The sequence below is a fragment of the Antrostomus carolinensis genome, unplaced genomic scaffold (assembly GCF_000700745.2).
Source record: "Antrostomus carolinensis isolate BGI_N321 unplaced genomic scaffold, ASM70074v2 scaffold22540, whole genome shotgun sequence".
NCBI classification, from domain to species: Eukaryota; Metazoa; Chordata; class Aves; order Caprimulgiformes; family Caprimulgidae; genus Antrostomus; species Antrostomus carolinensis.
In genome coordinates this window covers 3,318-25,302 of record NW_010290833.1, presented here as the reverse complement: position 1 = coordinate 25,302, position 21,985 = coordinate 3,318, and the positions used below count along the sequence as shown (strand labels likewise).

The following is a 21,985-nucleotide window of genomic DNA, read 5'->3' as shown; positions in this document are numbered from 1 at the left end:
TAATAATAATAATAATAATAATAAAACAACTCAACAAAAAGCTTTTAAAAATATTTTTCCTCACACATATTGCTCCAACATAAATTGAATGAGTGCTCAGTTCCTATATTAAATATCAAGATTATTGCTCTCAAAGTACAATAGCTTTATTCTGAAGTTACAAACCAGCAAAGTAAAAGTCAGAAAATATCTAAAAATTTTAGGTCACAAAAAGATTCAACGTGATACAACCCAACTTACTAGATGACTCATAAGGCGTGTGTGTACTTTCAATGTGGCACTGTAGCTGGAATGGGGTGGGAAACTGACGGTAACAGTGCTGGCAGGGGGTGTGGCTTTCCCAACTTTCACTGCTTTGCTTCTCAAGCTCCAAGTGATGTTTCATGTGGTTCATAAACCTTTAAATGATAGCAAACAGGTGAAAAAACCCTACATTTTAACATTCACTATACATGACTTATCACATACAAAACGTCCAGGATTCTTTACAAACTTTAATCCTTAAGGACTTCTCAATGCAAAAAAAAAAAAAAAAAAAATCTAAGGAATAAGTGTTCATTTGCAACATATCTGTGATCTCATTTAGGTTCCTGCTCCAGCAGGGGGATTGGACTAGATGATTTTTCGAGGTCCCTTCCAATCCCTAACATTCTGTGATATCTGAAAAATGTTATAGGACTAAGCTATCTATTGCATATTTCATGTTTGCTTAGAAAAAAAAAATTGTTGCCTTGAAATAAAGGGAAATTAGCAAAGGCAATAACAAAAAACATGTCAGCTGTTCAGGCTTCATCACCACCAGAGTATCAAAGCCACGTTCCAAAGCATGTAGAATTTTAGCTCTGCTGAAAGCTATTAAGTAGCAAGAATATATCTGCTATTAGGACATTATAGCTTTACCTGAAACCACATCTGGCAGGGTTCCAGGGGCCTTCTCAATATAAATGATTTAGGACTGAAGTTCAATTATGAAGGACAGTTATCAAAGAATGCCACTGTGCAGCTGACAATCAAAAGATTACGAGAAACTTGGTGGAACATTCCTACTGCACATTACCACCATTTCCTCAATAATATATCCACCTATCCATAGCATGAACATATTCTGGCTGAGAAATCCAGGCACCCATAACAACACTTGCAGGGAAGTTACTGGTGGAGCAACACAAGGACAGGTTAGTTGCACAACCCACTACTGTTAACACTTTGAAAACTGCTCTATTTTGAGAGCAGTTCTACTGAAGTAGAACTTCAGTACAGCCAGAGGAACTATTAAATGTAGGTCATACACACAAAAAGAAATGTAGTTCTTCAAGTGGGGACATTGGAACTGGAAAAAATAAATGAGCAAGGAGAACAGTCTCTCGAGCTCAAGCTTCTTAGTCTCATGCAGTGCTTAAAAAAAAAATAAGATAAAAAAAGCAAAAAAAACCCCACCCCACCACCAAAAAAACCTAACTGAAGATATCCAGGTACCTAAGGAGAAGAAAGGAACTGACACTAGTACTGCATATTACCTTAACAGAACATTATTTCAATGGTGGGTTCAACCATTGATCTTTTAAAGGAAGCACAAGATTACCCCAATGAATAATTTTGTGCTTATCTGAATTAAGGTCCAGAAAACTTCCACTAGAAGTGGAGAGGCACTATGTACTTCTTTTGTCGACTATAAATGGTTAAATAAAATTCTGAACCTATAGAACTATGGAATACAGCTACAATGTTACTGCAATAATTAATATGGCTGGAAGTCAACTCTAGAGAAATTAAAAGAAAAAATTAGGTGCTCATTTTTAATGACTTGCTATGGAACATATAGGCAATATAGCACCAATAGCTTACACATATAATGTGGAGTAAAAATCTGTGCCTGAAAAATATTTTTTAAAATTAACCCAGTATCTTAATAAAGCATTCTTTCTGCACAGATCACTTTTAATGATACTGCAATAAAGGCTTATTCAAAAAGTGTTATGCATAGAAAAACGGACGAAAAAAAATCTCTCGGCCTACATCAAACATTGTTTATTGCTCTTAAAAAGATAAATTGCAAAGGAAGAAATGCCATAACTAACAGGAATTGTAAAGTTATGAGGGTAAACTTTTGAAGTCTAACAACATACAATATTTTCAAACTGCTGAAGACAAATTACCAGCACTTTTGCTTAGAATTTACACATACTTAATGATTAATAGCAAATTTAATGTTTGTTATTACATGAAATTTTTGTTTTGTTCAGTAATAGGGGTCTAATGTTAGCATAAATCTGTTCATTTGAATTTGCAGACTGTGCCCTTTGAAGGAATAGTCCATTTTTCAATTTTACATTCTGCTACTTCAGCTTTCCTTGAAGAATGCATGTAAAAAAGTTCGATGACCTTAACTTCCAAAGGAACAATGACACAAACTTGTCTACCTATTAAAACTGCTTACTGAAGTTTTTTTGCAGCATTTGGAAGTAAAATTATTCCATCAAAATAACAGATGTTACATAAGTAAACCACCAACTATTACTCATTGTGCATCTCTAAAGGGAATTAACACTCGCATCTACTGATATCACCATCAATCCAGATGGCAAATTGTAAAATACTTTGTGTTGTCCTTTCTAACCCCAAAGTCCTCCAACTACTCTCATTAAAACTCTTCTGTTTATGTTAGACCCCATTAAAATTTGTACTCTAATCTGTAAAAAGTTTAAGTTATGGCCACACATGCACATTAATTCAATTTCTGTTCAGTCACCCAATATTATCAGTTTTTAATAAGAAGAAAATTTCTATTCCAGAAAGACAAATTTTTAATGCATGAGACTAAGTTCTAAGGGCTATATAACAAACAATTCAGGAAGTGAGTTCAAATACCTTATGTTATTTTTAAGAACTTTCAGACAACTGAAGCACTTAAATGTCGTATGAGTCTTCTGCTCCTGTTGTACCTGCTGGGTGTCACCTTCATGTTTCCCATAATAAAAGTCATTAACTAACATAATCAATTTTCCTTTCTCAGATTCGGCAGTCTTGCTTGTTGTGCTCAAACATTCTGTTTCTGTTGTTTCCAGGAAAAAGTCATTTACCATATCTGGACAACAATACTGGATAGAAAGGAGGAGGAGAAGAGAGAGAGATAAAAGTATTAGTCTCTCTTACCAAACTGCATTGATGACAACAGCATTTTAAAAACGGAAGCCTTTTACTAACTAGACTTAAATGCAAAGATCAATTCTCTGACACACTGATTTTATTCATATCCACATATGGATTTGAACAGTAACTGATCTTTAGTAGTGTTTAGGTAATAAAACACTATATATCAAAAAAACTGAAACAGGATTATTCTCATAGGTTCATGTAAGATAAATTTAAGCTAGAAATCAGAAGAAGTGTTGCCTTACTCATTAGAAAAATGTCTACGAATTTAATAACGAGAAAGAGAAAGCAGCTTTTACGCAAGTATTTTGCTGACAAACATAAGCTTACCGAGAACTTAATGGAAAGTTTTATCTTTTATTTCTTTGGGGAAGACATATGTTGAAACCTGCAAAAGTTCTTTTCAGCATTACTGAAAAATTCAGAATTTCTAAGTCACACAACACACATCGTTCAAGTTTCTATATGTCAATGTACATAATGAATACTTAACCCAATAGCTATAACATGAAACAATGCTTGAAAAGTGTGAAGTTCTTCATACAGAAGATGCTATGAAGTTTCCAACAGTGAACAAAATCAGAATGTTTCACAGGACAGATCTTTCTCCTGATGAATAATGGTTATTATTGTGCAGGACTACCTTCTATATGCCTACTACTAAGGAGCTCATTTCCTGCTGTGGGAGTGTGACTCAGTATATTTATCCCATGTAGTTTAACTGAAAATTTAATTAAATAATACTAAGTAAATCCACTACTTCAATGGTTCTTTCATTCGACTGATGTACTCCATGCAAAAGCTATTCTCTACAAAAAATGATTAGAGAAAAAAAACTTTGGATTTTTTTCCACTGTTCTTAATTGTGTTTTGAAGCTGAAAAGGACAGTAACTACTATTTAGCTATCTTAAGCCCCATAAATCAGAATGATCTGTGCTAACAGTAATTCAGAGCCTTGCAGATTTCTATTCCATAATAATTCATATTCCTTTCTGTGTGCATTATTCACATTGTATACAGAGTGCAAAGCCATTTCACCGCCCCCTGAAATGGAATACACATGCCTGAAAATGGCATGAATCTTTGTGAAATAATAATATTTTCCAGAAAACAGTGTTAGAAACAATAACAAGTAGTTTCATAAGCAGACTAAGTGATTCTTAGTTTCTGAAAGTTTTGTGTCTCAGTGTTAAAGTACAAACTGCATATGAAGTTTTTTCCCCTCAGCTGAACAACTTTTTAGCTACCTAATGATGTATCAACATAAAAAGGTAAGTTTACATTGTCATCTTTGTCTCAGTAGTGATCTAACACAGATGTGGGTCAACAGGCTGCCAATAGGCATAATAATGTGACCTTCACCAAATTCACCTGAATCTGGACAATGGTTCAAGTAGTCACAGCTTTGGCAGAGAGAAATCATACAGAGATAGCAAATATGCCTCAATTCATTGGAAAAATAAGGCAAAAAGTGTCAAGATTCAGAGCTTCCCTACTCCGTTCCTCCTCTCCACGACTGCAAGACATTGAGCATTTTGGGTCTGGTTGATCATAGCCAGACTATCTTCATATCAAAACATGGCATTCTTTCATAACCAAACATAAGCCCACATAAGTTTGTTACTATGTTTACCAGCTCCAAAATATTTTACCTTCATATGATTTTTTAGAGGATCCATAAGATTGAAATGAATATTGCACTTCGGACAAGCTCGTGGAAAAGGTCCTCCATTTTTAATGGCGCTCGATGCAGCATCTGTATCTGTAAAATTTAAAATACATTACAATTCAGAATTCACAAGGAGAATATTTGATTTATTATTATTTACTATTCTAGCAAAATATGCTTTTTCAAATTAAAACTATTACAATCAATGCAGCTGTAGTAACCATAAGCAAGGTTTTACTATAATCTTTTAACCCTTCCTTTTTTCCACAGTTTTGAGTTTGTTCTGTTTGATATAGATCTATAAACAATTTTTACAAAATCTTAGCAATAATGAGGAAAAAATGAGAGAGAGTGAAGGTAGCATGATAGAGACGAAGCATTAACTCTGCGCATCACCACCCACCCACCTCCCAGATAAGATGGATTTTTGATGCTTTTAAAAACTTTAATTCTCAAATGAACATATAAAACTTGTTTTATGCCATAACCTGATCATCATCACAACAGGGTTCAGATAACTGCTTTTGGAAAATAATTTCACCATCTGGTTCTCAATGATGAGAATATTTCTCTCTGGACAGTTGTTGGAACCTAGGCCTATTCAGATGCATCACTCCCATTGAGCAAAGGTGTCTTTGGAGAATCTGGAGAATAAATCCTCTAAATAATTAGTCTATGTAATGAAAGGAAATAGTATTTCTCTTATCAACATGGAATGATTAATAGCTTATGAGCAAAATCAAGGAAGTTTTGCATTAGCTTAAACTTTAATGAAGAAACCCAGGCTTCCAGTTTTCTCCAAATCGCCAAAAAACATCAGAGTAAGAGCTACTTTTCCAGATGAAGTTCTCTTGCATTCTCAAGTCATTCACAGATCTGGAGGACTCCGTGCTGAATACATAGTTTAGAAGAAGAGGTTAAACACAAAGAGTTTTAAGTAACATCTCAACTGTAGAGTCAACTGTCAAGCCCTGCCAGGGCTATGACAAAATGTAATAATAATAAACACACAAATAATAAACACACATCCACCTCATAACAAGAGAATGAGTAGGCGTATGAGTTAAGAGATGACCATGCAATAGCGCTATACGATTTTTTTTCGTAAAAATAGTCTTGCATTGTCCATGAGGTAGACATGGATCAAACAGTAGTTTTCCCTGAAGATAACAGCATTGTTAAGAATTAAGCAGCAAGTCCTTTACATGAGTGGATGGCCATGCAGGAGATGCACTCCAAAGCAGTGCTGCAAGTCTTTGCTATTATGGTTTGTTAAACATTTTGACATGTCACAGCTAAGTGCAAGCTGAGTTGGAAGAAAACAGGTTTGCAGCAAGATCTAGTGTTCTGCGGTGCTTCAGTACTGGGTTCTGCAACAGATTAGAAATTGCTATGCTAGCATGGGACAGCTTAGAGACTAACTCATAAAAATAAGGTTCCCTGTAAATATGATCTACTCCTTTGTTGCTGCATTTATTGAGATCCTCTGGTTATCTTTTGTATACTACAGGCTGAAGCACAATATCTGTTTTACCCAACACAGGGTGTAGGAAAATTTTTTGCTGCAATATTCCATGTTATAGCCACTTCCTTCTGGTTACTGGGGAAGAGTCTGATAGCAAACCAGCTGCAAACAAGACATGCAAAAAATCCAAATATGAAATTATTCCAAACAACAGAATCATACTGTACGTAGCTCTTCATTTTAACATTATAGGAGAGAGTACATGGTTGAACATATCCCAAAGTCAATAATAAATCCTCATTTATTACAATCAGCTGGAAAGCACCTTTTGGCTCAGGAGGAAAATGCACCTAGTTATTAATATGCTGAAACAGCTAGACTACCTCTCTTCTTGTAGACAAGGAAAGGTCTTTCAAAGAACATCCTTTCTCCCCCTCCTCCCTTCCCATTACTATTTTAAACTGTATCAAAAATACTGCTGCAAAAGAGGGGGGGAACTGCAAAACACACTTTGCAATAGTTACAGAACAGAATCACAGAATAACTTAGTTTGGATCAGTAGATGTTTTTGTCCAGTCTCCCACTCAAAGCATGTCCAGTCTTAATAGGATGCTCAAAGCCGTGTTCACTCAACTTCTGAATATCTCCAAGGATGGAGAGTCCACAATCTGAGTCCTTGCTGCCTTACCTGACATTCCTACAATTTTTTTTTTCCTTCCTTTTATCTAATCAGAATTAGTTGATAAATTCATCAGTCACAGAATTCTTTCAGTCTTGATTTTCTGGTTGGTTGTTTTTTAAAGTTTCAACTCCCTATTCAGTTCTTTGACATAGAAAATCTGAACTAAGAGTATGAGGTCAGGGGCATTTGTTTTGATCATCTGTCTTCATAACCACTAAACAACTTGAATAATGACTGCTTTACAGAATTCAAACATACTTACTAAACAATAAAGGTCTAAAATTTGAATAGGTAATAACCTACGATGTGTTAATTTGTAAAGGTATATAAATCCTTGCCATAAAAAGGTTTTTCTTATTTTAAGGCACAATAACAGTGTTACTTATTTACATTGCCTTAATAGCATTAATAATACCAATCAACTTAAACATCACAAGAGTGCCAGCTTTTCCCACAAAACAGATGCATAGATTTACAGCTAGACCATTTGATCTACCCTACCTTTTGAAGAAACATTTTGTGATGGTTAGAGTTAACTGTAGGTGAAACAGCTCAATTGTTTCCACCACCAACCTCATTAGGCTTGGTCTTTTTTCGAGTTACACTGTTGCCCTCAGAAGCAGCAGACTCTCAAGGTACAAAAACACTCATTCAGCGCTACAGTGGTTGAATTTAAAGACCTCAGTTTTTTTCCATAGTATATTACGAACACACTACCGATGCCTACGCTTTAAAGGATGGACAAGCCTACACAAAACAGTTCAGATTTCCTTAAATAATAAGCCATACAGAAGTTAAGAACTGAATATTCTACAGTCAGTGGAAAAGGAAAGGGCAAATGCAAAAAGATACAGCTCCATCCTAGTAAATCATACTATGACCACCTGAATTCATTTGGCCTACTTTTCACATCTTGACCCACACTAATCTGAGACAAGGTGAGTTCACAGGGACAAAATTAAGCTAAGCACCTGGTTTCTGCAATGCTCACTATTTGGAACAACCTCCGCCCTTCTGATAAAAAAACATACCTCTTTCTGGCCCTATGTTAACACTGGTTTAGTTTGTTACTTAACTCTAAAACATTTGAGACTTCTGTTTATATGCAAAACAGTGTTTTAACTTCTAATGACCAATCACAGCACATCTATTTGCTCTCTTCTGAAAGAGGCGTTGATCCACTCACTGTTTGCAGTATTTTTTCTAAAACAGAAAATCACTCAAAAATAACTTTGAAATTCAGAGGTTCAGTGCCTGATTAACATGCCCATCAAGACCTGGCTCCATCTTGTCCTGAAATCCATGTCTCTGACACCGTAAGATTGCCTATGAGGATGTAACCTCAATACAGAGATCAGTCCTCAAGTACATCTGAAATAGTACAGCTACATACCAAGAAATCTGAAGTGCCAGCACAGGCCTTGTAAATCTCTCACAATCACAGACTGCAAAGAGTCTTAAGACTATGATAAACTATGACAAGGATCGGACTTTAGTTCCAGAAACAATGATCTGAACCAAGGACATATTGTATACTCCCCTCCCAATGGTCTAGCTGCTCCAATTATTTCTTTGGGTGTAGTTAAAAACTGAATTAGTATCGTAAAGTCTTCTCAGCAAGCAGAGATGAATTGCGTCACAAAGTCATTCAAACTTCTTCTGAGAAGAAACAAAACAACCCTCTCCCACCTCCAAGTTGTGTTTAATTAGTGGTAACTATCTCCACCTCACAGTCTGGATAGTCTCTCCATTCAATCCACAGAGGCAAAGAGTCCCAGCAGGGAATGCTGACACTTCAGCATCTTGGAGAATTTATCACACCATGCCTCATACACAGGAAAACATAATTCACTTGTTATAGATGTATTTAAGCATCCTAATGTTCTCCTTTGTAGCACAACTCTCCATTTTTCTAATGCAAGTGACCATATTCAGCTCAAATGTCTCACTCTATGCAATAGTTTGCCTAGGGTAATTAACACATTCACAAAATAAACAGATTATTCATTAGATGGTACTACTTCCTAGGGTTTTTAAATTTACTTATACTTGCACTGTTAGGTATACAAGCTGGTTACATTGATCTTAATCAGCAAAGGCCTCCAGATAGCTGGTATGACTACAGCATTCTTCTCTATCACTGAGGCTATTCAAGCATCAGGCCATCAAACAACAGGAACTGCTGCTACATATTTAATTCTGTCGTTGTGTAATGAGGGCCAGGGCAAAGCCAGAAGGTCTGACTGATTTTACAAGAATCTTCAGTAAATTATTTTATTTTACTATAGAAAATCCAATTTGGAAAAAAGGACTATTTTTACATGTTAACAAAATTGGTAATAATCTCAATTAAAAAAGCCTGACACATCTGTGACAAAAAACTTGAAGACTATTTTATATATTTATAAAGGTGAGCATTCTTAACTCAGCTTATACAACTCTGATCTAAAAAATTCCCTTTCAGAAGAATTATACTAATATTAGTAGAATATACATAGGTTTGCACTTTAATTGTTTGTTCATTTAAAAAAGCTAAAGCCTATTTTGAAAAATGATCAAACCAATTCCAAGCAGTATTTAATATCTAGCTGCTATAAATCAGCCTGATTCCTCTTTTCATCAAACTGTCTCTGTCAACTGGTGTGTGGACACAAGAATTCCTTGGATCACTCATGTTCCAGACCAGTTTGTCCAAACCACTACCCAGCTGTTACCACACAGGGACTCCAGGTACTCAAGAGTAGAAAAAAGTAGCAGCCAAACAATTCTTGTTTGGTTTTCAGGCTGCTCAGGAGTCTTCCTACTTTCATTTCACACTATTAGTAAATAATTTTGTAGTGATTATGAACCAGTTGGCCATACTCATACACACAGTATTATTGTGTACAGTATCTAAAATGATCGCAAGAAGGAGCAAAGTATACTGGATGCAGTATCACCTTGTCTACAGCTTTCTAAACACACATTACAACACTACTGTAAAATCCTCAATACTGTTAAGTGCATCTGTGCTGACTGGGCCTGATTTTATGAATGATGGCAAAAGACATTCAAAATGGTAACCTAGAATAAAAGCATCAAAGGTACTGTGGTAACAGTCAGATCAAATAAACAAAATAGGGACATGAAAGTAAAATTATTTCAGACCTCTAGTGCATGGGCCCTCACCAACACCTCCCATTGATCTGGTGCTATGAACACATGTATACAGTACAGTTAACTCCTGAACATCATTGGCTATGGCATTTTCTGGTTCCTCCAAGTGGGTTATGTTTGTGGGAGAATAATCCCAAATTATTCTCAGAAAACAAACTACAGTTTTACATACATTCCCAGTGCCCATCCAACCTGCAGAAGAGTTACCAATGCTGTTTAAAACTTAATACCACCACCTATTTAGCTTAGTAACCTAACAAAATGCTTGGTTAGTGTCTGTTACCAGCTTGTCATTTCCACACTTAGACCTCAGAAATAAATATTTATGCTATATTGAGGTAAAAAATTTCCTTAACTATCCATGCACAGAAGTTAAATTGTCCTGCAGAGTATCACAGGTCAGTTCCCAAAAGGATTCTGCCTTTAAATACCATATTCTAAAATGTCCTGTGCCCACAGTGCTGCACATGAACTAGTGGAAGCATAACACCAATACAGGCAAGGAGGCATTGGCACAAATGAACAACATGAACCTAAGTGCATTATGTGACCTCAACATGCACGTCAAACCATAAAATACACAGACATTTCCTTGTGAAGTTAAATGTATCTTAAATTTGCCTTCTGTGTCACGAAGATACTCATGTTTCAACCCACAATTATAAACCTTTTAATTTTGAAATGCTATTGCCATCTTACAGAAACCAGCAGACTAAGTACGGTATATCTAAGACACATTGAATTACGATCCTTGATGCTTTTAAGTATTTCATTTTTCTCAAGGAAAGACTAATACATGTAATTTTAAAATATGCAAGCAGGTCTCCTAAATTTAAAAAACAAAACCAAAACAAAAACCCACATCACCACATGCAACTGAACTTTAATACCTGTTCTTTGGAGAGCAAGGGCTGGAATACTGAACCATTTGCAAGAAATAAAACCTTTGCTTATTTTACAAAAAGCTATTTAACCCAGTAAGGAAAGAATGCGATCACAGAATAATTGTACACATCCAAGGAAATACACTACTAACCCTTCACTGGTAAGTATCTGGGGTGAATGCCTAACCTAGAGATGCAAAATTATTACATCAAGCAGAATAAACTTGTAATCATTCTACTCTATGCAACTTGTTAGTACAACTGGTTAGGCCATTCACTGTACACAACCCGTTACCTCAGGGAAAAAATCAGAAGTGACTGTCATCTGTAACTTATAGACTGAATGACAGGATTCTGGTCAGTTATTACAGAAGTGCAATCCTTCACGAGAGAAGGGAAGCCCTAATTTATAGCCTTTAAGACTGAATACACTGCATGCTTTAAATGTACCTATCTGATGTGACACCAAAAAAGGCGCTTTTCTGTTTAAGTAGGTTATTGCTGAACCACAATTTAGCTAGTTGGAAAAAAATATTTTAGATGTCAAACTACATATTCTCTCTCTTCCCCCACCCTTTTCAGACAGGACCTTTTTTATCCCATCTACTCCAACTCCTACATACAGTAGTCAGGAAACCAAGATCACCATCAGAGGGAATCCGCTCAGCAGACTCGGGAAGCTCTTCTGGTACTGTTCACAGCCCCTCTCTTGCTAACAGCCATTCCTACTCATGCTAGTCAAAGAGTGCAGGATATACTGAAAATGAGCCTTTATTAGTCCAAAAAATTACAGTGGATGTGACAATATTTTTTCCATCTAAATGAGCATTATAAGAAGACATCAGTTGACATTATAGTCAGCCTAATGCGCTGAAAAGCAAAGTCTGACAATACAAGGCTCCAAAGTTTATTTCATTAAATATTATACAGTGTTATGTACAGGGGGAAGAAGCTACACTATGCTCTAGAAAGCCTATTTAAAGTTATAACCCGAAGATCTGCACTACAGTTAAATGACATTAGGCTGTTTCTTTCTCTTATCAACTACTACAGTTATACCCACCTGTTACATTCACTGCTGGCCCAGTCTGGTACTGTGGAACTCCCGAGTTCTGTCTCACACCAAACAGTATACCAGATGTATTATCTGGTGCAGCTGGTGGAGAATCCATAATATAATCCTAATGAGATATTTTCAAGAGGGAAAAGAAATTTGAGGTTTAACATTTTTTTTACTTGCAGGCTTCAAAGGGTTTATATTAAAAACATATGATTGCTTAAAAGTACTCATAAGTACTCAGCTGTAAATCAAGTTAATTACAATCTCCCCAAAATAGTTTCTTTTGACATTTTGATAAGTTTGCAACTCTTATCAGTGGTTCTTAATTTATCCATAGCTGTGTAACAGAATTAAAAACAATCCTAAGACCTGGGAAAGTCCATTTTATGAAATATTACTAGATCTGTTTGAACTGCTAATTGTAATTGCTTTTTGTTCAAAAGTCTGATGATGTTTCAAATTATTCTTGAATTGCTTTTCAAGAAAACTTCAATACTTTCTTCCTCCAACCCAACTCGGGCATTTGCCTGTTACTTTTGTGTAACAGTTAGCTGCATTCTAAAAGATCAGAAAACAGAACTCAAAATAGCACAAACTTGCAGCAAGCAGAAGCTTCTCAAAGCAAGATTCTATTAAATCAATGAAATTCTGCTAAGTGATCAAGCTTTAATGAAAGTAAAAGTGTATCTATAGCACATTGACTGTGAATGGCACTCAAATTCACAATAACACTAAGGGTTTTTTTTTTTCTTTTATGTAGAGTAATTTCATAAGGATTTCTGGAAATAATATACTCAAACCCTCTTTTCAAAGCACCTCTAACCTAAAAGTTGGTTCATGTTTCTCAGCGCCTTGTTATATTCAGTTTTGAGCATCTCCAAGTACAGGTATCCTCTTACTTCTCAGTTTAAATGATTTGCCCTTTAGTACTACATATCACCTAAAAAAATTTAAAAAGAGTCCACATTTCTCAGCTCCAACACTGAAAACTTACAACTAAACACCTTTGCTGATCACTCAATGGGTAAAATTTGGAGGGGAAAGGAACATAAAATTTAGTTCTCTACAGATATTCAAGGTTGTGGGGGTGAGGTATGAGAATCACACTTTCCAAGATTCATCGATACTGCTCACATCTTAATAGGCCATTCTTCCTAACACAATCTGGAACATGAAATATATTCAGCAATAGCAGTAAGGAGTTAAGAAAAACCCTGTAATAGAGATAGGTTTAATTTCAACTTAAAGGTATGAATGGCAAAATACCAGCACTTGATCTTTCTACTCTGAAATAATTAAATTACACTTCATCAAGCTGTACTATGAAACAAAAAAACTTGACAAAAGTAGCTCCGTTTCCCTTATCAAAAAAAAAAAAAAAAAGATCACCCAATACACATACACAGACTTTGTCATCAGTGTATCCGTGAGATAAAGGCCAAAACACTTTCTGCTGTAAAGATCAATCTCACAAAAGGCTTCCCATTCACGACTGCGGCACTTACTTGAAAACATTCCTGTGGAAGTTACCACATTTTAACTACCACCATGCTGACTAAACTTGATGGAAAGAAGTCTGAAGAAGTGCACAAGTACACACACAGGTATTATAACCTATTTTAGGACTCGTAAGTAGCAGAAAATATCTGAACAAAAAGGAAGATGCTTCTCCCCATCCTGCCTTTTTGTTGTATAACTCTTAAACAAAAAACCTGCAGGACCTTAATGATAATGAAGAGCCATTCTTTCTTCTAGTGAGTGACCTAATCCAAACTAACCAAATGAAACAGAAGTGTTCAGGAGAAGTTCTGGAAACAGTTACTACATTTCTCTGCTCTATTTGTTAGGAGTAGCAGTCACAACAGAGCAGGTGCTGCTGTAGCCACAATGGTTTCAGACTCACCAGTGCAAGTACAAGCAAAGCAGCTTAGCCTGCAAACCCCATGTCAAGCACAACTAACGCTCAGGTAGTAAGCCTGGGGTAGGCTCTTGTGTGAAGGACAACGCACACCACCTGCATTTGAAATATGACCAATAAAAGAGCTGCACACAAAATTTGCTTCTCTTACTACTCTGTGGTTTGTTTGTTTTTTAAGCACTGCTAACCTTTTAACTTTATTCTAAGTAACAGCCTGGGTATTTTGATGGCACTGTACATCTCCCTAGTATATACTGAACATATCTGGCAAGTAAGGAAGTAAAAACAGATATCCTGGAAATACAGTGTCTCAGTTTTCAAAATGTCCTTTTCTGTTTACAATTATTCTTTTAATGCAATTTGGCTCTGTCATTTTACATGCTTTAGAAAGCAAAAAAGTTTTAAAGAAAAAAAACAAAACAGCTTGACCACATAAATGAAAAAAAAATAATAATTCAAACTAACATGTACAGGTGCTCTCACATGCAGAAAGTCAACACCTTTATAAATTATGTTCCTATGGCTCAAGTGAAGAAAAATAATCCACCACCACTCTTAGTTTTCCAAGAGATTAGTGAAAATACTGGGTTCATACTGTGCATCCTAGATTTCCTAACTATGGAAACCAATATGGTAACTGGTAACCAAACCCACACAAGAGAAATTACAATGCATGGTATCATATCTTTGCTCTCACAAAATTAACTAGGACCAACTGGACTCTGAATCATCTCAGATTGAGGAAAATGCCCACTAAGCAGGGGAAAGATATGGACAGAATTGGCTGGGGCTTATTGTAGAGCATTCTGAGCACTGAATTATAGAAAATATTCACTGCTATGGACAAATTCTTCTTAAAGAAGAAGATAGCCCTATGCTATCATATACAACAGCAGTAGCTCTGAATTAGAATTGCTGTAAACAGTATTATTGAAGCCAAATTCAACTCAGAATTTCTGGAACTGTATTAACGTAGTGCAGTAACAAGAACGCAAAAACTAGACTTCTGCAGGAAGTCGGCAAATCAAGCCTGTGATTGGAAAGCAGTATTCAGTGATTAAAAAAAGCCCTGGAATATCAAATATTGACAAAAGGATAATTATAGACCTACGTGTTAAACTGAGGAAATAATGTGTTTCATCCCTGTTGGTTACCAAAAGCAATCAGTTCCCATAGAAAAAACTGACATCCTGAGATTAAAAAATATTGCACCATATTAAGAATGCAAAGGCACTCTGAAGGATGTTCAGCTAAAAAGGGGTCCTGCCACAGTGTCTAGTCATATCTCAGTCATCTTCACATCACAATATTTTAATTTCAAAGGCAAGATTCAACATAATTTGTAGTCCTTCTTAGACACAGTGACAGTGATTTAGCTAACCCACTTCACTAGAGATATCCACAGTTTCTCTCTGCAAACTATCAATCAACTGTTGAGACTCAAAATTGGAAAGTATGAGTTCTTTCCTAATTAATCCATCAGAGATTCAGCTACCCAGTTGATAGGCAATGACTACATTGCATTTTCTTAAACAACTTCACACTGGCAATGATTTAGCCACAAGTCTTCAGAAGAATATCTAATTCTCATGTTTTAATGGCCTTATTAACTATGTTCATTCAGACAGATTCCCCTGTTCAAATGCAGAATCTATTAGGATGCATGATTTTTATTTATATGAAAAGACTCACAGCTGGAACGGCAGGTGTGTATATTTGCATGGACAGTGGAGATGGTGTCTACTGTCAGGCTTCATTTTAACCTGACAGTAGTAACTAATATTACAGGCACATTGCCTAAACAGTTCCAGCTTAAATTATTTTCAATAAAGGCATCACATCATAGTTTACCCTGTACAAATATGAAATTTTAATCTTCCTTCTTTCTCTCCCACAAACATCCAACAGCTAAGGCAATAAAAACAGCATCTAACTTGACTCCCTAAAGTTATCATCCTGAGGTTTTGTGGCAATCCAGGAAAATCTATGACACATGATCTACGTGCATAGTTCCCTTGGGCTTTTAAAGAATGTTGCCGAATTGTTTCACCTACTGACCCTGCAACTTCTGGTTGCTTAAGTCCTCCTTACCATACTGTTGTTTCACTACAATTGCCATGTGAACCAAAAAGTAAAAACACCTACAGAGCTACCACTAAAGCATTCTCTTAAGTGAAAATCCCAAGAAAGGCACTAGAAAAAATCAGGTGGGAAAACCACAAAGTTACTTTAAACACCAAATGCAAGCTATTAAAAAAGAAATTAATTTATCAATACAGAGGATCCGTCTCTGAGCAAAGAAATCTGCAAAATTTAGAGGAGAATTTCCATCATTTCTCCACATAACAAACAAAATAACCTAAACAGTACTGATTTCTTTTATGCCCAAGATTTTCATTTAATGTAATCCCACTTAGATGTTACTAAAGGTATCATCCTCAAGTCTTGCAAATCAGTATTTTCAAATATATATTGTAATTTACCAGTGCAAGGTATTAGTCCTAAAATCTTCATGGTTTATATAATGCTAGTCTATAATTTAGTCCAGGTCTTCAAATTACTAGACTGAGTCATTATGTTCCTTATTAATTTATTCAAAGTAATTGCACCTGTATATTTCAGAGTTTAAGGGAATAAAAATTTACCTGATCGAGTATTACAGGCTGTGCTGTTACAGTAGTCACTGGCCTGGATACAGGTTGAGCCACTACAGGAACCGCGATATTTCTTGATACTGGCTGTGTCGTCACTGGAATGGTTACAGGTCTGCTAACAGGCTGTGATACTCCAGAACTTGACCCAGGCATCTGCTGTGTTGACAAACATCCAGCAACTGGTCTCTGCAGTGTTTCTGAAGTTCCTGAAACATTCACTGGTATAGACAATGGCTGAACTGCTACAGAGCTAGTTGTAGGTCTGGATACAGACTGAAAGACTGATGAAACAGGCATGGCACTGGGGCTCGAGGCAGGTGTCGCATAATGGTGACTGTCAGGCTTGAATGTAGTAACTGTACCTGTTGCAAAGGATTCCAAAGTTATCTTTATATAATTTTGCAGTCAGATGTTTCATAAGTGTTGTGGATTTTTTGTTTTTAATTACCATATTAGGACAATAAAGTACCTCTACTGGGTGCACCATTCTGTATCCCCCTTCGTGATGAGCTGAGGTTGACTCTGTTCAATATATCTGTCAAAAGTTACATTTATCTTAATTGCAGTTAAATGAATAGCTTAATTGCTTTTCAAATTAAAAGTAGCATTCATATCCACTAAATAAGTCAATTAGGATTAGCCTTATAAATTAGAATATTATTTCTAAAACAAATACCTGGCAAAACAAAGTGTCATTTGTACAAATTGATATGTTCTTCTACTCCCCTTCTCTTAGGTTAAGCTAGTTCTCCTAAGAAACTCACTTTTTATTTTCTTGGAGATAGATTAACACACAAATAAGAGCGCAAACAAAAAAAGGAACATTTACTAAATATTTAGCTTTGCTGATTATAATGCATTTATGTATATGAGAAACAGAAGTTAGTAAGTTCCCCAAATAGTAGAACTGCTCCATACTAAAGAAAGTATTTTCTCTACACCAGTAACTACACAATTTGCTTGTGTATTACAGGAAAATACAGCACATACAAACTTGTTTTTAGACTTCATGACCTCCATTTTCCAATGTGAAAGAAAAATCTACAAACCAGCAATCAAAGGAGTTGTGTCAGAATTGCATTATAAGAGGATTGATTTTCTTACATATCCTACATGGTAGTCCATGACGAGAGTTCTAGCTCATCAGAAACACATGTAATTTCTTAGATTTGATGTTTACTCCTTAACTAAAGCCACCAATATTCCCCAACTTTTTTCTACCACCAGATTCTCAATCCTATTAGTGTTGCTGTCAAGTTTCTTGCTCTGACATGTGAAAATATGCATATAAAATTAGATTGATCCTCCAATATCTAACCAACAAGGTTTAAAGTACCTTCTCAAACTAGAGTCAAATTACATCAGGATCTCAAACAATAGATCTTAAGAGTGTCTACACATTGTGTTTTACAACCTCAAGGCTGTTTCCACCAGCCATGGCTCATTAGTACACACTACTCAGGTTGATAAATAAATCTAATAGCAGTAGAGCTCAGAAGATCACAGCTTTCAACCCGTCACCTGCATTTAGATCATACTATTAAAAAAGCAGCTGTAACCAACAGATCCAAACAGGTTTGCATTTTTTAAGATATGATGAAATTTCATTGTGTAATAGTAATACTATTTTTGCTTGAATATAACACTATGAGCAAGGATTAACTTAATTCAGGATTTAGCCAAACACATACTTTTTCATGTTTGTTAATAAATCTATACCTTACATTTGAATTCCAGAGTGAAATGAAACTAAAGCCTTCATCTACCTACAAAAAAAAAAAAGCTATCCAAAAAGTTAGGTCTCAAAGAATATTCAGCTTCAGACAGTCTGATGTGCACACAATTCACAGCCTAAAATACAAAGGTAGATTTTACTGTTTTTAAAAAAAACATGTCAGGAAGTCAGTGATTTGAAATGATAAACTAGATTTACATGACTCAACTGGTCCACCATAGACTTGACACACCCTTTCCCCTCCCCCATCAAAGTGTTATTTGCCCCGCTTAGGTGAAACGGTACTGAAGTATAAGAAAGCTAACATGCAGAACAACACCTTAAAGCAGCAGCAAATTACAGGTTTGTATCATTATGAAACAGGAAGCAACAAAAATGAGCAGTAACTGTAGGAAAAATGAGCGGTCGCAGGAAATGGTAAAGGGAACAAAGTGCAAATTACTTTTCATCCCAGTCAAACTAATTCACCAGTACATCAAAAGAGACACTAATTATTACACATGACACTGTTCCAGGAGGTCAAAGTTGGGCTTTTAACCATTTACTTCAAATTTTCTGCACCAGTCTGTATAAAAACTGGTAATTGCATTGTCAGGAAAAGTTTTTAAAAAATTGCTACACATTATAGAAAACATACCTTTCAGAAAAGTTAAGAACTACACACAAGTTTCCATTTGACACCTAATTTTTCATCTGATCAGACAGGAATTTTCTAAGGTAAAAACTAAACAGTGATAAGCAAAGTTGAGTTCACTGTGTCTTGCCTATTACCAGCAACAAACTGAAGCCTGACTACTGCCAGGTAGTACTACTTACAAGCCAGAGAAGAACTGAGGTCATTCTTCCATAGCTGTTTTTGATAGTGAAGTAGAAGATTACAAAGAGAAAAGTTGAACAAAAGGAAGGAAAAGAGATAAAGTAAAAGGTTATACCATAAATGATTTCACTTGTGTCAGGACTGAGTATGGACAGCACTAGAATAAGATGCATGCTTTGTGAGTATCTATCTTTCACCGAAGTTCTTGAAGTTGCTGAATCATATCATAATTACAGTTTTCACCTGAACTATTTCTATCCTTTATGACTACAAGAAAATCTTGAGACTACAATGATCACAATGAAACTTGGCATATTTGTTGTTCTAATGTACGCTTAGTGCCTTAATAGTTGTTCTATGCCACGACATACTGCCAATGACCAACAGCAATCCAGAGGTCTCTGGACCTTCCAGAAAATAGTAAGGGTATTTTTCAGTTCTTCTAAAAGTTTGTAACTGCAGAAAATTTGCTAGTGTAATTTAAAAATATTCTTCAAATTTTCAAGAGGATCTAGAATATTTTTTAAATATTCAAAAAGATTAACCCTTAAGAACTATTTTCAACTGCAGTATTTCTTTAATATTTAAAATATAATTTTCCACTTTTTTAGTGGTAAGAAGCATTAGATTTACTATCCCAGTGAGTAACAAATAAAATAGAGTTCAGATGCAAGATGAAAGTATTGTGAACTAAAATGACTAAACAGCTAATAGCTCCAAAGTCCATGCAGCAGAGTGTGACAGCCTAGTTTAACATTTTGTTTTGAGATTCTTCACTGCAAACTATACACCTTCAGAAAATGATTATATAAATCTTGGATACAAGCATAGCAGAGACGAGGCAGAAACTGAAAGCAGTAAACCTCACCAGGCAAAGTCTTGTATATTCAATAGCTAGAGAAAACTTAGGTCAAACCACTTAACAATTGACTGCAAGATGGCCACACATAAAAATCAAAAAGTTTCACTAATTCAAGTAACAAAAATAATGTTCTCCTTTACTTACCTGCCAAAGCCCAAGCACAGGACAAACATGGAATCCTGACACATCTGCTGTCATCACAACCACCTAACCTCACTCCCTGCACTGCCTGCATTAGGAGAAAACTACAGAACTTGATGAAAAAACCTCTTTATTTTACAGAGGATGAATGAATTTATTAATGAAAGTCTCTTACTTAACAGAGAGGCTCCTACTATTTTCACACTAAACTTTTCTTGATTGTGCTTTTATTATAGAACTTAAGACAGTTACCTTGGTTTTGTCAAAATGACTTCCACCCATTCAGACTGTCCACCAACACATGAAGTGTTTGGTGGAGAAAACAGAGGGACTGTAACATGAAGACTTAAATTCATGCACATTCCCCTAGTAGAGAGACACTTCCAAGTAGCTAGCTAAATATCAACTATATTAAAAGCAACTGAATGCATGGTTTCAGCATTGTATATATTGAATTTTTAACCATATTGTTATGGTTACCTTCAAACATTCTTGTTTTTACTTCAGAGATTTAATGTTAGATGTAGACAGTGCTCTGCATAACATGGGTTTTAGGACAGAATTTCTTAAGAATTACAATTTTCAGTATGACAGTGAGCTACAGAACAGCTTTAAGATGTAGAATTTCTTAAGTCTTACTATTAAAAATTCTGTATTTTCAAAGTAAGTTTAAAGTTTTACACCTTGAAATACTGGTTTAAATTATGGAAAATGTTATCTTACATGTACTAGCTGGTCTTGAGCTTGTGATTTCCCCAACAAAGATTGGTTCATCATCATCATCATCCTCTTCCACTTCTTTCACTCTCTTTTGCCATGGTTCTAGCTCCTCTTCTTCACATTCCATAAATAATTCTGCCATCTTGAAACTAGACAGTAAAAAACAAAACACACAGGAAAGCATTCAGTACTTTCATGAAACAAATGTTTCACTGTTACGGTAAAAAACTACTGAATTTGATAATTCCCATAGAATGGTCTTTCCCCCCACCTGCCATGTTCTGTACAGGTTTAATGTGATCTGATATAGATGATCTTCAAAGACTGACACCTCATCACCTTTCTGATAATTATTTGAATTTTCATCTTTGCTATTAAAGATGAGGAAAGACCAAAGATATCCTCCATACAATTTACACTTTTTTTTTTAATAACCTACCAGTAACTATTAGAGGAAGCCTCTGAAACCACAGTGAAAGGTATCTTCCCCACCCAAACCCAAAACCTACCACAGTCCCACAAAGTTCCTAAGATTTTGCCAGGGCTTCCCATATAGTCACATTTTCTTTAAAACCCAGAAAGAGAAATCCCCACTACCCACACAACAAAAAAACCAAAAAACCACCCAAAAAACCTCAAACAAAAATCCTACAACAACAAAAATCCAAAACCATACCCAACAATGCACTGCATAGTGTTTTCATTATCAATTAGGACTTGATAAAAATTTTGCATAGATCTCATTAGACTGAGTCCTTCATGCTTGGAGACTTGCTCTTGCAGTAAGGAAAAAAGTAACGTATGAAAATAATAACGAAAATATGTAGCTTCTGGAATTAACCAAAAAAACATCAGCACTTCTGATAACAACTGGTTTTATTTGTTTTTTAAATAATGGTGATTGCCAATAAAGTTTTCCTCTTTCTTTTCACATCCTCTAACATAATCTTGAAAGTATTTCTGAATCCAGGAAATAAGAAGCTTTTCTATTTTTTTACACATGCTGCCAATAAATTAATTTGTAGAAAGACCGGTAATTTCATAAAACCACAAGGGCAGCCTCAGCAA

The 21,985-nt window shown here is 35.5% G+C and overlaps 1 protein-coding gene across 1 annotated transcript; it reads right to left on the bottom strand.

Moving 5' to 3' along the window:
• Positions 1 to 240: 240 nt before the first annotated feature.
• On the bottom strand, positions 241 to 21,065 carry LOC104530147 (zinc finger protein 280D-like; the record flags this gene model as incomplete). The annotated part of the gene is made up of 7 exons (XM_010174654.2): positions 20,921 to 21,065; positions 17,112 to 17,177; positions 16,634 to 17,004; positions 12,074 to 12,191; positions 4,807 to 4,916; positions 2,869 to 3,098; positions 241 to 398 (listed from the first exon to the last, which is right to left on the bottom strand). Coding segments are annotated over exons 1-7 (1,192 nt in total), but the record flags the coding sequence as incomplete, so codon positions are not given.
• Positions 21,066 to 21,985: the final 920 nt, after the last annotated feature.